Below are 15,926 nucleotides of genomic sequence, written 5' to 3' on the forward strand. Positions count from 1 at the left end.
TAAGGTAAAAACAACACTATATCAGAATAGATATTGGACAATTCTGCAAAACCCTGGATTACATTCAATTACAACATTTAACTGAGGTTCTGTAATGGGGCACAAACTCCAATGCCCTGCACAAAAGTCAGATACGTTACACAAACACACACTTATTTATTGCTTTGCTGCATGACAGACATGCTACTTCCTGCACTGACACTGGGAAATTGGAACTGGATGTAAATCCTGCTCTGTAGATTCATAATGTTATTCCTAGCAATACTGTGCTGTTAAACTGCACGCACGTCATTGTATCAAAATCCCTGCTTTTCAGTGCAACAGCTGGTGATGCTCATATATCCATGAAATGCCAACTTTTGACTGGCAATACAAAGACAGGGATGTAATGGGTGTGACGCATGAAGAATCCACTATAAAACAACTGGAGTTAGAGAACAGAACATTTTAATCCAAAATATCATCAGTAAATGTCAGGGTTCAGTGTCAGGTCGCTTGAATCAAAGAGCCTCATTCTGCCAATTTGCACATGCAGCAAACAAACAGGCAGAGATCCATGCAGAAAAGGAAGAGGTGTCTTTTTCTCCGCTGACAGTAACCTCAATGCATAAAACAACCAGGAGACATTATGTATTAACTTAGAGACATGACTCACTTTTCACTCTGCTGTGGCAGCAGCTGCAATAGCTGTTTTCTCCAACACTGAATGCAAAAATGTTTGGTTGCGTGAAAAAATTTATTCAGTGCAATTAAGCCATTGTCAGGCTAATCCAAGGACTGACATTCTAATATTGCTCCACTTCACCACCTGACATACATCATTCTTTCTTTGTTGAATTTGATATGACAAAAATCTTGGGGCTACACACTGTACTTGTGCTGAGTGGTGCATGCCAGACTGGGGGCAGCAGCTCCATCTCGTTACTGCCGGCTACACCTGCAGCATTGTCATTTCTAATGTTAAAAAAACAACTGTGAGCACGAGAGAGAGAGAGAGAGAGAGCTCCTGTTTTACTGTGCCAGTTGTACGAGCAGTGGATCTGTAGGGATCATTAGAATACCACATGAAGACAGTGTGCTGACAAACACTATTGACATCATTACATTTTAACATGCTTGCAAGTCCATTGTTTGTGCTTGTGGCTGTTTGGTTATTTTGTGGCTTCAAACAAATGAAAGTTGGTGCGACACAGCTGCGGTTGTGTTTATGCGGATCACATGCTGCAGAGCTGCCCGAAGTGCTTGTCCTGTGCCTTTCTGCTTGCTCAGATCACATCCTGTAAATGCAAGTGCAAAGAGAAATGGATGTCACTAATGCATAAAATCCTGTATTTCCAACCCAAACACAATATTGATAACGGGCAATTATGCAAAACCAAAGATTACATTCAATGCCAATGTTTAAATAAATAATTTCTGCGATAACTGCACATGGCAACTATATGCAAAAGAGATGATAGGGAGACCCCTGTGTTGCAGTCTAAAAACAACACATTCAATTCTCTGATCTGCTCAGTAATTGCAGTTTCATACTGTTTGCTGCTGAACAGACTGGCTGTGGTAAGTGGAGGTTAAGCGCATCACTCAAGGGCAAGTAGATGGCGGTTGCAGAGGGAGGAAAGCATGCTACCCATTCAGCGAGGTCCAGATCTTTCCATCTGGTCTGGACATAAGCCTGCATTTTGAGGGATACTGGGGCTCCTGAGTGATATTTTATTCAACTAAAATGACCTTGTTTCCTGATGAAGTTAAGAGATTCAGTCAAGACACACACACACACACACACACACACACACACACACACCAGTGACACAAGTAGCTCATAAATACATATCGTAAAAAAACATCTCACACTTTGTACTTCACATGTCCTAAACATGTGGTCAAAAAAACCCTGATTTCAGCCAGAGTCTGTCCTTGACTTTGGCTCATTGTGTTTTTGCCTGTTTTATTTTCTTCCTCTATTTAAAGAGTTGACCTTACTCCTTCAATGAGAAGCTGTAGTGCTATTTGTGAATCTACACAAACACACACACATACAGTATATATATATCCACACAGACATCTTGATTGAGTGACAAGGTGAGGAAAAACTCAGACTGATGGATGTCATTTTCCATCATCACCTCTTCCCGCTTTCAGCTCTAATGTTTAAACTCGTCCTCCATTCGCCCTCTCCAACTTATATTCTGTTGCATTTCCTGCGATCTTTTATTTAGCTTCAATCTGTTTGTCCAATTCAGGGCCCGCCGTGGCCTATCCCAGCACACACGAAAGGTGATGGATAATATAGACTCACCAGTTGACCTGACCTCTACGTGTTTGGATTGTCTGAAGAAGCACCCAGAGGAATCGCACAGGGGAACATGCAGAAAGGCCTCAGGTTGTCAGTGGGTTTGAACTTAAGACCTCCTTGCTTGAGGCAACAGTGCTAGCCACCGTTTGAACCATTTCAGTAGAGATAAGACTATTTCTTGTTTACTTTTTTAGTGCAAGCGTGTGTTTATGTGACTGTGTTGATTTATGTGTGCAATGTACATAATTGCAATGTGACGTGCACCTGCATATTTCGTTTCGAGTCTTCCTACCACTCAAAGTGCTTTCCAATACATGTCACATTCACCCCATTCACACATATTCATACACTGGTGGCAGAGGCTACCATGGAAGGTGCCAAGTACTCATCAGAAACTGAAAGTAATACCTTCACACACACTCACACTATATTCATCATATTCATGCATGTACGTTGTTGTTAACTTTTGTTTAAAGAGAGTAGGGACTGATTCAAACTCACAACTTTTCAGTTATGACTTTGAACCACTCACAGTATGTCTTAATTATTCCACTGTTCCGGCCTTCTAATTATCTGTGAATAAGGTCAAATAGGTTTTCGAAAAACAACAGCTTTTTTAAACAAGTCATTCGATGAAATTACCTGTAAATAATCACTTGTGTGTGAGTGAAAGAAGCCACGTTTCATTATATTATTTTCTTTGGTTGCCTTTTTTCTATTTGTTTTAATAAAAATGGAAATCAAATATATGGTCGCTTAAAGAAACAGTTGCTAGGGAACTGTTTGGGTTGAAGTTTTTTAGGTTTATTTGTTTCCACATGTTGATATTTGAAATTGTAAAAAAAGGTCTGTGAAAGTTCACTGGTCTATTTCAGCACTGTCATCTGAATGATTTGGCTGTTGCTGGACCTTCAGATAACATGTATGGCCCTCCAGTGGATCTGTCGTTTAAAGACATCAGCCATGTTACAGGTAGTATTATATTCCTCTCATTTTTACAGTCTGTAGCTTTACACTAGGTGGTATTTTCGTTTTTTATTATTCCTTCTGGTATCCATAATATCCCTGCAGTTCTCTTAGCTCTTCTGTAATAACTCGTAAGTAAGCTTACATTTGTCATGGGAAGGTGTTATTTTTGCCCTCCCTGCATTTCTAGTTAATAAAAACCTTTTAACGTTAGTGGTGTGATCTTCCGTGACAAATCTGTCAGTTGTTTTCACGTGTCAAGTGCTGTGATGAAAGTAGTGTACTGACTGCAATGCACCACCTTAAACAAACTGATTTTGCAACATAGATATAAATGCAAATATATAAGAAAAACTGTACTGTGTATTTCTGATTCAGGTGCGTTGGCAGAAATGCCCCGAAGTGGCCTGCGGCCTTTAAACACAAACTCAAAGGGGAAGTACCTGAGCTGCTCCATGCGTCTCAGCAACAACAGCATCACTGACCTCACTGGCCTCCAGTACATTCTTAGCCACTTTTTGGCTCAACCGTTGAAGCTGGGCTGGCTGGACCTGTCCTTCAACAAAATCACATGCATAGACCCGGTGAGGTTTTCTCTCTTTCTTCTCTCATATGTTTGCATGTTTGCTTCTTCTGTTTCTTTGCTGTCTTTCTTTCTGTTTTTTTTCTTCCTTTTCTCTTTGCTTTTCAATCATTCTTTGTCTGCCAGCTTTTTAAAATGTAAACTTTTTATTTAATTTGTTTATCTATATTTATACTATATGATACTTACGTATACTCTACTTACTGTATTAGAATTTAAGTTTCTTTTCCAAGGAAACTGTCATTTATGAATTAACTGCAACTGATCATTAAACGTCTACCAGTGTTGATTTAATTACTTCAGCGTTGGGCATCAGCTCATACCTGCTTGTATTATTTAAGCATTTTCATGTTGTTAGATCTAAATTTGCAATTTAGCTGTGTGTGTGTGTGTGCTTCAGGGTTTTTGCGAGCTGCGTGAACTGCGTGTGTTGTACCTTCATGGCAATTGCATCTGGAACCTGTCAGAGGTAGACAAGCTGGGAGAGCTGCAGTATCTACACACCATCACCCTACACGGAAATGCCATAGAAACCCACAAAAGCTACAGGTGGAGACTTAATTTTCTTTCAATTTACACCGATTTTCTTCCCAACCTCACTTACTCACACATTCGGCTTGGCTGGTAGATGTTTGTCTGTAACATGCTATTATTTGCAGTCGTTGTTTTCGTCGCTCATATTACAGTACATATCCTGTTCCATCTGCCTAACAACTGATACACACACACACAAACACACACACAGAAAGAAGGTCACCCTTCATTGGTTCGATTGCATGCATTGAGCATCTTAATTTAATTTTTTACCTAATTTCATACTACAGTATCATTTATGTGAAATACCTGTGAAGTACTGGCAAGGTCAACTTTGTATTGACTGAAAGATATCTCCCATATTCAAGATTGAATTTGTATTTATTACAGGGATGTGCACATGTCCCTGGAGCCCCTGGATTTAAAGCTTATTTAGTGCTTGTGTTTGTGTGTGTTTAGGAGTCATGTGATTTCCGCCGTGCCTCAGTTGAAGACAATGGATTTCAGTGCCGTGACACGTGAGGAGCGGGTCTTGGCAAATGTTAAGCACCACTGCACCAACAGTGGTAAAAACACCACAGAGAATGTCCCATGACTGTTTACCAAGTCATTTATTTGATTCATTAATGTTTAACCCACTGTCAACACAGCTTTGAAATGAAATGTTTCCTATCCCGAAAATATAATATTCATCGTTTTTGACTCTGAATTTTTTAAATCTTCTTGAGTTGATGCGTTAAATAATGCCAGTAAAGCTTGCTGAAATTAAATTGCTGGTTATTTCTGGAGTCCAGAGGTTTCCCAAAGTCCCAGTTGCCAGCTAAATCTATCTCTGGCTGGCTACTTCAGTGTGCATAAATTACAGTATGAACTGACTGAATAAGATAATGATAAGGTAACTACAAAACTCTATTAGTATTGTTTGCAATAGAAAGGGTAGGATTATTCACAAACATATTTGACTTATGGTTGGAATATGAGAGTTTTGTGTGTTGTTCAACTGGTCATAAAATGTGACAGTGTTGGCCTGTTTTACAGATATTACTAATGTAAACAAGTAACTAACAGCACCAGATTACAATGGGGTCATACATTGTGCCTTTTAATGTGAGCCAGCCGTTCTGCTATTTTTACTGTAGTTTAATTTACTTTTATCCCAGCCCCCTTTTCAGTGTATACAACCTCTGTGTTTTGTTTATGTGTGCACTTTGGGAGTTCTAATTATTGTGGCAACAAGAGCACAATTATGGGTCACCTGAACTGAATCTGTAATATAAAAGCAATGTTTGCGTGTGTGTGTGTGTGTGCGTACTGTATGTAATGTGAATGGAGGATGGTTTGTTTACAGATACATGCACACACACACACACACACACACACAAATAACACAAATATGAATGTGATACATTCAGTTTACATTGTAAACAGCTTTAGGTATCTGCTATTAACGTCTGGTCTTGTTAGAGAAGAAATGTTAACCATAAATCAGGCCTGAGGCTGATTTAACTGGCTGCTCTCCAGGCTCTATTTGGTGCAGAATCATGTATCAGTGTTTCTCCCTGCAAAATCTTTAATTGGCGGGATGGAAATGCCCCTGAATCAGCATTTAGACCATGTGACACAAAAGCTGAACGCTGAAACCAATACTAATGAAATTTTTTGAAACTGAATTTAGTCCTAAACACTGAAATTGATGTGTGTCTAAAGTAATTCTCTGTGGCAGTATTTAGACCTCAGTTTCCTTTGAAACCTGTACTAACATGGCTCTTTTGAAACATCATTTAGACCATGTATTTCAAACTGTGCAATGAAGCCAATATCAATGAATATGCTTCAGTCAGGATGGCAGCTGCTCTCAGCAGGAAGGCCCACTTTGACTTTTACAGTGCTTAAGGAAGCACTTACATGCACTTTACAGATTTTGACTTTCATTGTTAACATTTCAGATGTGCTTTTCTATTTCAGTATGTATGTATATATATATATATTATTATTATTTTTTTCAACAAAGGATCTGATCATTGTTTTCTGGAAACAGGAGATAAAGACACACTCCTGTCTACATCAGTGGTGCTGAGGTAGAGCAGGTGAATAGTGTTACCTTCCCAGCTTTCTGCCCAGAACCGTAGTTGAGAACAGACTGGCGTTCAGTGATTACCTTAGTCGGGCTCGCAGCTGGTAACTAGCTTTAGCAACCCGGGCCACTCCGCCAGTCAAAAAGATGAATAAGACGTTGTTGCGGCGTTCGTCAGCAGGAACCTTATTTCTCCTTTACAGCAGTAATTCACACATTACACGGCTCGTCGGCACTTCACTAGAGATTGCTTAGTCAGTCTCACTCACTCAACAGTTACTACTTCCCCCAGCCACGTTAGTAGATAACCCACTTGTTTCTCTTCCTGTTTCCCACACTGCCGCTGTCCTTAAAGGGGCAGGACGGGTCACACTACCCCCACTCTGGATGATGATTAAACCCTTAACATCATTCCAGCACAGTCACATTATAAGGAAGAAAACATTAAAAAAAACTTCATCTATCTACACATTTCGAATAACCCCTACTTCCCACAGTCCTTGAATAGGTCCTTCTTCAGTGGAAGACAGCTTAAAGAGAAAGGCAATGTCTATACAACGTCAATGGACGCATATCACTTTTTTTTTTTTACAGTAATGCAACCAGTGCTCACAACACTACGTCTGCGTCAATACTGAAAGTATAGTGAGGGTGTTAGCCATTTAGCTGAAATCTGGCGGGATATTACTCTAAGGTGTAACATACTGCAGGAGTAAAACAAGTAAACCAACAAATAAACAAACCCAGCTTGCCAGTTTCAGTCAGTCACTCAAAACCCAACAACATCTTAACAGCTACTTAACGTGCCAGAGCATTAAAACAATAACTTGTGAACTATTAGTGCCCAGACTCCCTGTCATTATGGTTTCAACTAAACTTAACCTATAAGATGTGAACAGGATACATCTCAAACTTTCGATCAAATTACAACTTATAGCATTACAACTCTGGGCAACTGGGCAACGTTTTTTTTTTCCTCTGCAAAGGGCAGCCTGTACCCACGACATATGAAGTTCAATGTCCAACCCAGTCACCAAACCTGTCCGGTGCTCTGCGAACTGCGGGTCGGCCCACCTGCAGGGTGTTTGATCCCAGCCTCGCCAGGTTGAGGCTGGGCATGGGTGTCAGAAAACTGGCTGCTACCCGGCAAAGCTGGCGAGGAGGCTGGCAGCGAAGACTGGAAACCCTGGAGGTCCTCATCAGCAGTATCATCAGTATCCACTGAAGTATCCCCCAGGAGAAGGGGAACGATATCTGAGCCAGCAGGGGGTAACACCTCCTCACTGGGGCCCCCGGTGTCAGCATCTTGGAAAACCCAGCCATTGTCCAGCGGTGTCCTAGCATGGTAAGGTTCGAGCTTGTCGTGGTGAACTACCTTGGCCTTTGTCCTGGGGTTCTTTTGGATCCGGTATACTAAGTCGTCCAATAGGCCCACAATGAAGTAGGGACCTTCGTAGGATGGCAAGAATTTCCGTACTTTGTTTTTTACTCTCTTGGTACCTTTGATCAGATACCACACTGCATCCCCGACCTTGTGCTGGACTTGACAGATGTTTTTGTCATCTTTTAGCATGCTCAACAGATCTTCCCAGAGCCTCCCGCGCCAACTGGTGAGCAAGATCCACCTGTTCTCTGAGTTGGACGACATAATGTGGAGGAGTAGTAGCCTGGTTACTGTCTGGTGGCAAGCCAGCAACCAGGTCCACTGGCTCTGTTATCTCCCGCCCAAAAAGCATCATGTTCGGTGTCAGGCCCGTTGAGAGTGGCCACTCAGTGGGCTGTCGTGCATCTGTTCCATCAGGGAGCTGCGGTACAGGCGGGGCAGGAGTATCTGGGGATAGAACACTTTCCCTTCAGTGCAGTAGAATTTCCTTAACAGTATTCCATCTTTCAGGTAGAGCCTCTTCCACTGTTCCCAATAGGCTTTGGTGGCCGGGCTGCAGTGTGCTACGTTGGCCCACCGCGGTCGGTCTCCCATTTGGTCCATCCACTCCCTCACTGGTACTATGTCTGGGTCAGCCATCTGAGCACAGTCCAACTGCTCCTGGGTCCAGCCACTGAACAGGTCAGTCCTTGGAGAATCACTCACCCGGCAGATCTTTGGATGGGACAGGTCACCGCTGCTGCCACTGGACGGCTCCACTACCCCCACTGGAGGGAGCCTCGTGGAGGTTATCACAGCAGTTCCTTCAGCAGGGCCATCGGTCAGGTTACATTGCACCCCTTTATGGTGCTGTTGTTGATGGATGTCAGGCTCCAGCACGCTGCATGGGCACAGCTTACGACAGGGTCTTCTAGAGAGTGCGTCTGCATTTTGATGATGCCTCCCGGACGATGTAGCACCTGGAAGTCGTACTCTGCCAGTTTTTCAAACTAGCGGGCGAGCTGGCCTTCTGGCTCCCTCAGTTTAGTCAACCAGTGCAGACTGTACTTTATGTAATGTACTTAGTGAGGATGTGTGTGTCACACGGTTTTAAGGCAACGTACCTAGTTCAGATCAGCAACTGGTCTGCTTTCCTCCACCGGGAGGACCTCAGAGTGAAAATACTGCCTGGTCAGAGCAGATGAAGTCTCCCGTCCTCCGCTGTCACATGAGGTGGGGGATGAAACTCCTGCAGCACCGTAGACCCTGCCAACCTGGACGGAACCTTAGGGACATAGCCCGGACAGGATGGCTCTGACCGGGGAAAACTCCAAGCATTGAGGAGAAGCCGAAAGTGCCTGGAGATCCCCCACCCTACACAGAGAGGTGATAGCGAGGAGAAAGGCCATCTTAAGGGTCAGGTGCTTGGCCTCAGCCGACTCCAGGGGTTCGAAGGGGGCCTCAGCCAGTGCTTTGAGAACCACTGCCAGGTCCCAAGTGGGAACCCTGGAACGAGTCATGGGTCTCATCCTCCGGGCTCCACGGAGGAAGCGCACGACCAGTGGAAGCCTCCCCAGAGGCCCATCCCTCAGAGGGGCGTGGAACGCTGCCATGGCAGCCACATACACCTTGAGTGTGGATGGGGAAAGGCCAGCAGAGAAACGGTCCTGGAGGAACTCCAGTACCATAGTCACCGGGCAGGTAACTGGGTCCACCGCCCGTTCTCTACACCAGGTGGTACACACATTCCACTTCAGGCTGTACGTCCTTCTGGTGGACGGGGCTCTGGAACTGAGCAGCGTCTCAACTGTTCCCGCCGTCAGGCCCGCCTCAAGGAAATGGGCCCCCTCAGGGGCCAGACCCACAGTCTCCACAGGGCGGGGCAAAGGTGAAAGACCTGGCCCTCTGCCTGAAACAGCATGGCGGGCCCTTCAGGAGCGATATTATGTCCGAGAACCACACTCGGGCCGGCCAAAACGGGGCTACTAGCAGTAGGCTGACACCGTCCTGACGGACCCGCTCCAGAATCCCCGGGAGCACAGCGACTGGGGGAAAAGCATACAGACGACGCCTCGGCAACGTCTGCACCATGGCATCCAGCCCTAGCGGGGAGAACCACAGTGGACAGTGCGTAGTCTCTTGAGACGCAAACAGGTCCATGTCTATAGGGCCGAACCTTTCGCACAATAACTCCACCACCTCGGGGTGGAGTCTCCATTCCCCGGGCCTCAGCCCCTGTCTCGACAGCAGGTCTGCTCCCTGATTCTGGGTCCCCGGGATATACGTCGCTCTGAGAGACAGCAGTCTCTGCTGGGACCACAGAAGGATTTGATGTGCCAGCTTGCATAATGGGCGCGAGCGCAGACCCCCCTGGTGATTCAAATAGGCCACGCCCCACCCCGTGAGTGAGGCGTCTGTCAAAACGACATGACGCTCCCAACACGGGACCATGGGACAGGAACCAAGGTTTCCTCCATACTGACAGGGAACGAAGGCACCTGCTCGTAATCCATATCAGATGGAAAGGATTTCCCCTCGGAGAGAATCCCTCGGATTTTAACCACCACTGCAGGGCTCTCATGTGCAGCAGGCCAGATGGGATTACGCTGGACGCTGCCACCATGAGACCCAACACCCTCTGAAAGTGTTTCACAGTGATGGTGCGGCCTAGCTTCACTCTGGTCACTGAGGACAAAATGGACCCGAAGCGTGCAGGCGACAGGTGGGCCCGCATCGTCGTCGAGTCCCACACCACCCCTAGGAACGTAGTCCATTGGGCAGGTGTCAGCACGCTCTTCTTCGCGTTGAGCCGCAGCCCCAAATGCTGAAGGTGGGCGAGGACGACATCTCGATGCCGAACCGCTAACTCCCGAGACTGAGCCAAAATGAGCCAGTCGTCGATGTAGTTCAGTATGCGGACGCCTTGGAGCCTCATCGGGGCCAGAGCTGCATCCATGCATTTGGTAAAAGTGCGAGGGGAGAGTGCTAGGCCGAATGGAAGAACCCGATACTGGTACGCCGCGCCCCCGAAGGCGAACCTCAGGAACTTCCTGTGATAGGGACGGATGGAGATGTGGAAATATGTGTCTCGCAGATGTATCGTGACAAACCAATCCTCGGATTGGATGTGGCTGACGATGGTGGGGATGGTGAGCATCTTGAACCTGAATCTCTTCAGAGATTGGTTCAGGGACCGCAGATCTAAAATCAGACGCAATCCTCTGGCTTTTTTGGGAACTGTGAAGTACCGGCTGTAGAACCCGGACTCCCTGACTGGCGGGGAAATAAGTTCTATGGCCCCTTTCTCCAGCAGAGAGCAAACTTCTTGTCCCAACACCTGGCTCTGCTCCGAGTGCACCGCAGTCCAGACCACCCCGTTGAATCTGGGGGGGGGCGGACCCGGAACTGCAGCCTATAGCCATCCACTACGGTGCGCAGGGCCCATGGGGAAATGTTTTCAAGGCTCCGCCATGCCCCTCGGGGCTGGTGGCCGGTGTTATGCGTAGGAAAAAACGCAGATAACCCGCGGTGTGTGAGCCAGAGCGCCTCCCGACTGCGGGCCCTCGGGGCAGGCAGAACGGCGCGTGCTCGCTGGAGGCTAGCGCGTCCCGAGCGCTGACACGGCGGGATAGCAGCACCTGCTGCCTGAGCTGTCAGGAGGGAGGGGACCTCGATCGCCCTCTCTCGGGGGGGGGGGGGGGACCGTCTCTCTCTGCAGCCGTCGCCATCCTGGGCCCAGACCGGTGCGGGAGATACTGCTGGAATGCCTCCCCTTGCGTCCTGGCATGCTGAAACCTGCTGACGACGGCGTCCACCGCCTCGCCAAACAGGCCAGAGGTCACGACCGGTGCGTCGAGCAGGAAGGTCTTCTCCCTCTCCTGGAAGCCCGACAGGTTGAGCCACAGGTGCCGCTCCGTGGCCACCAGCGCGGACATAGAGCGGCCAATGGCGCGGGCCGTCTCCTTTGTGACTCGGCGTGACAAATCCGTAGCTCTGCGGAGCTCAGCGATGTCCTCCTCACAGGGGCCCCCTCCCGAGTCCATGTCCTTCAGCAGGTCGGCCTGGTATGCCTGCAAAACCGCCATCGTGTGCAGGCTCGCACCAGCCCGGCCCGCCGCCATGTACGCCTTGCCCACCAGAGCAGATGTCACGCGACATGGCTTGGTAGGCAGCGCCAGCTCTTTAAGGGACAACGCAAGACCGGGCGAGAGTAATGTCACAGTAATGATTACTCTACAGGTTATTTAGTGCTTTAACACACCCTGAAGTTTGCTCTATCCTAGTTTACCCTAGTAATAAATTGTGTTGATATGTCAGGAGTTCTTGTCAGGGCAAAAGTAAAACGTGTTACTTTCGTCCCGCTACAGTGACCACAAGTGTTTCTTGTGTCCCACTGCTAATGTGATGACTTTCTCTGTGTTGCAGCATGTATTGAAACATGTTTATGTTATATTATACCAACAGATTATGCCAAGAGTGAGGGTCAAAAAGATAGACAGAGGTCTAATTCAGCCAGATGTTTTCATGCACATTTTGGAATTACATATAGATACATGACTATTTTTGCATTATTTTGAGAATTTATATTTATGTTATGAATATATTGTTGAAGAAATGTTTTATAAAATGGATTGACATTGCCAATAAAAAACATTTTGAACAAGTATACAGTTGGGTTACTTTTGAAACATTTGAAGAAACTGTAAATAGTTCATAAATAAAATGAAAATGTATAAATTACATAATTACATTTTCATTACGATTAAGATAAAGGACAAAATACATTTGCAGTTACATATTTACAAGGTCATAGTCAAGTATATTTAATAAGAACAAGGCAAATACAAAAAATCTAGTTGTGTTACTTTCAACCCTCCTGTGTGTTACTTTCGACCCTCCCTACTTTCAGCCCTCCTGTGTGTTACTTTTGAACCTCCTGTGTGTTACTTTTGACCCAACTGATGGGGTTGAAAGTAACAATGTGCCACTTATGTGAAAGTGAAATTATACGGAAGTCGTTCTACATTTTTAGATAATACCACCTGATATGGATAGACCACACCTGTGAGTTCATGACCACAGCAAAAATATATCACTGTCTACAACATAATCTTTTAAAATCATGTTTTTCTGAAAAATGGTACTTTCACCCCTGCTCTCCACTAATAGCATGACTCATCACTGGGGTGTTTGCAAAGTTCAAGGTAGGAGGTAAAAGGTAGATTTATTCATAATTTTACAACACAGGGTTGTATAACAAGAAAATTAATACAATCAGGTTAAATGTTATAGATATTTTGTAGACACAAGGTGGTTTCTTACTTTTGTTATCTAAAATGTCCCAGTAACACCACTTTTTGGTAATTATACTGGTTTTACAGAGTTGTCTCCAAAATCAACCTATCCAAAATAGCAACTTGTCTGTTGTTATCTTACTGTAGGACCATCACATTGCAGCCAGTGGGTCAGTGAAGGCAAGATGCTTCCATCAGCTACTCATAATGAAAAATAGCAAATAAAGCAATGGAGCAGTTGAGCCTAAAAACAGAAGGCAACCTGAGTTTCCTGAAACTTAAATCTGTATCTTTACATGCTGTCTAAATTTTGTTGATTTGGCCATCACTCATACAAGATATGATGTTTCACTGAAGTGCAATTTAATTGGAAGAGTGCAGTAATTAATCATTATCTTAGTCACACTCCTCATCTCATAACATTTAATGAACAGCTTCGCCAAGAACAAGCGTGCGTGATGAAAATGACTCACCAAATTGAGTAGAGATATGGCAGACCGACTTAACCAGGTAGAAAAATAATGTTGTTATCCTGAAGTTGCAGAGTGGCAAGGTGCAAATTAGATCCTGGCATTATTTTCAGGATTAAATATGAATAAACACTATTTTATGATTTTGTTTTTCTCTGTCATGTGATTGGGACAGGACAGAAGTATTTTTGTGGGAGTGGGATGGGACAGGAGAGAAAATCCACTCATGTGTCACCCTCTAGTGCAAATATTATGCACCACAAAGGCAGATCACGTGTTTGTCAACAGTTGATTTAAAATCATACAATCAACAGTTTAACCAGTGTCACATGGTGCAAATCACATTGAAAGGGTGGATGGTGTGAGCAAACATATCCAGTGGAAATATTTTGGCTAGATCTCAGGATGCAACTGCACCACTGAGATTGGAAACACATTATCAGTAGGTTTGTAGCAGCTGGCATAAGCCACAGCCAATCAAGTTACCTGTTTTCCTTTCCTTTCAAAACAACACAGTGTGTGCCATGGCAGTATGACAATTTCATGGTGAAAAGAAGAGCCCTGAACAGATCTGCCAAAACACTGACGTCTTTGTGCATGGGGTGCAAAAATAGCTAAGCACAAATACATGGCACCATAAATTAAATTAAACATGTGGGACCACTGTCTAAGAGGAACACTTTGCCCAATGTGGGAAGCAGTTCAGGCAAAGAGCCACACAGATGTTGCATCTACCAGTCAGTCCCTGATATGTATAAAAACAAGTGGCCACCATGGCAATCCATACTCTTTGCATCATTGTGGCTGAGTGGTCTTTCACTGTGTGTCAGTGTGTGTCAGTGTCACCACAGCCACACATGCATAATGTCAGAGAGAAAACTCAAAGCTATCATCTTTAAAAGGACAGAGCAGATCTTCACATAGCACCATGTCGCTTTGATGTGGTCTGAGCAAGCAGGCGACATGCACAAATCCCAGTAATCCTCGACACTAAAACTGTGCTGCACTGCTTGATCATCACTGACACACCCCCTACAGTGCCTCTCCTCCCACTAGGTGCAGTTGTTCTCTTCTCCCGTCAGGAGATGTGACATCACTACAAGAAACAGTCAGTGTCTATAATGGATTCTGCTTGTCAAGACTGGAAGCTCAAGCTACAACAGGATGTTATATGTTCAGGTTTGGGAGAGAATCCAGCTTGAGAGTCGTAAAGGACAGAGTCCAGAGAGTGTTATTTTATGGGCCCAGATGTGTTGAATAAATCATTTTTCCCAGACCTAATTAAACACTTACTGCTTAGCCCTGTTAAGCTATTAACATCTGCTCTATCAAATGAACTAGGAAGGACTCCAGCACTGGATGGATTCAATGATGGCAGACTCTGTAAATATAATGTTCTCTCTGATGTTCTTCCTTTCTCTCTGCTTGTCTGTCCTTTATTTTGTCTTCGTATCCATCTCAGTGCTCTATTGAATTTTTTGTTTGATTTCATTGATGAATTAGTCCTTTACTGCTTCTGTTATCAAACATAATATGCATTAGAAAACCTATGTTGTCACCTTTGCTCATTACATTTTTGATTTTCACAGATTCTTATATGTAATACATGATTTTGCACAAATCAAAGTTCTGTATACTTCTTAATGTCCCATGTACACATTATTTCCCTTTTTTGCAATAAAGATTGAAGGTGGAAAAAAAGACAATGATTATTCCGACACCACATGAATGCACCATCAGTCTCCGCTCAGCCCTCCCTTTCCAAGCGGGCAGGAGAAGCTACGGCAGCTGACAAGCTCTGTCAGCTCTTGTGCTACATAATACGTGTGGGCCTCCACTTGTCCAAATTTCTCTTCTTTTCTTACTTCTAATAAGCCAGACGACAACTAATGCTACTGCTACTACTACTACTACTAATGTTATTTGTTGTTGTTCTTCTTCTTCTTGTATGTATTCAACATAGTGACAAAACACACTCTGTAGAGCAGTTTGTCCGTTTGGGCTACTGTAGTAACATGGCGGCGCAACATGGCAATGTCCATGTAAGGGAAAACCGCGATGTATGTAGATGGAAATAGCTCATTTTAAGGTAATAAAAACATAACAGTTTAAACTAGACGAGGACTTTAAAAATAGATCCTCCTGAATATTTCACACTTTAACCTTAAAAGTTATTTCTCTACCAAAAAATACACTTTGAAAACACTTCTGATAAAGAGTCTATGGTCTAAATGAAGAAGAGAAAGAGGGTGACAAAGGAGGAGACATGGAACCTCTGTACTCACATGTGGATGAAAACAGCCTATTAAGACAGCAGTTTTTATGAGAAAAACACTGCAGTGTCTC

General features: G+C 44.6%; 1 protein-coding gene and 1 long non-coding RNA gene across 2 annotated transcripts; one reads left to right on the plus strand and one right to left on the minus strand.

Annotated features, from left to right (window-relative positions):
• Positions 1-430: 430 nt before the first annotated feature.
• Positions 431-6,775, minus strand: LOC119915423. The gene is made up of 2 exons (XR_005446944.1): positions 6,538-6,775; positions 431-1,277 (listed from the first exon to the last, which is right to left on the minus strand). It is a non-coding gene; the product is annotated as an uncharacterized LOC119915423 (long non-coding RNA).
• LOC119915422 (leucine-rich repeat-containing protein 51-like) lies at positions 3,066-5,165 on the plus strand. Its single transcript, XM_038734954.1, has 4 exons — positions 3,066-3,268; positions 3,641-3,846; positions 4,246-4,394; positions 4,839-5,165. Exons 1-4 carry the CDS (start codon positions 3,217-3,219, stop codon positions 4,972-4,974), a joined length of 543 nt encoding a protein of 180 aa, XP_038590882.1. The 5' UTR covers positions 3,066-3,216; the 3' UTR covers positions 4,975-5,165.
• Positions 6,776-15,926: the final 9,151 nt, after the last annotated feature.

The sequence above is a fragment of the Micropterus salmoides genome, unplaced genomic scaffold, assembly GCF_014851395.1.
Source record: "Micropterus salmoides isolate LMB-PRFRI ecotype aquatic unplaced genomic scaffold, ASM1485139v1 Ms_hic_scaffold_21, whole genome shotgun sequence".
NCBI lineage: Eukaryota > Metazoa > Chordata > Actinopteri > Centrarchiformes > Centrarchidae > Micropterus > Micropterus salmoides.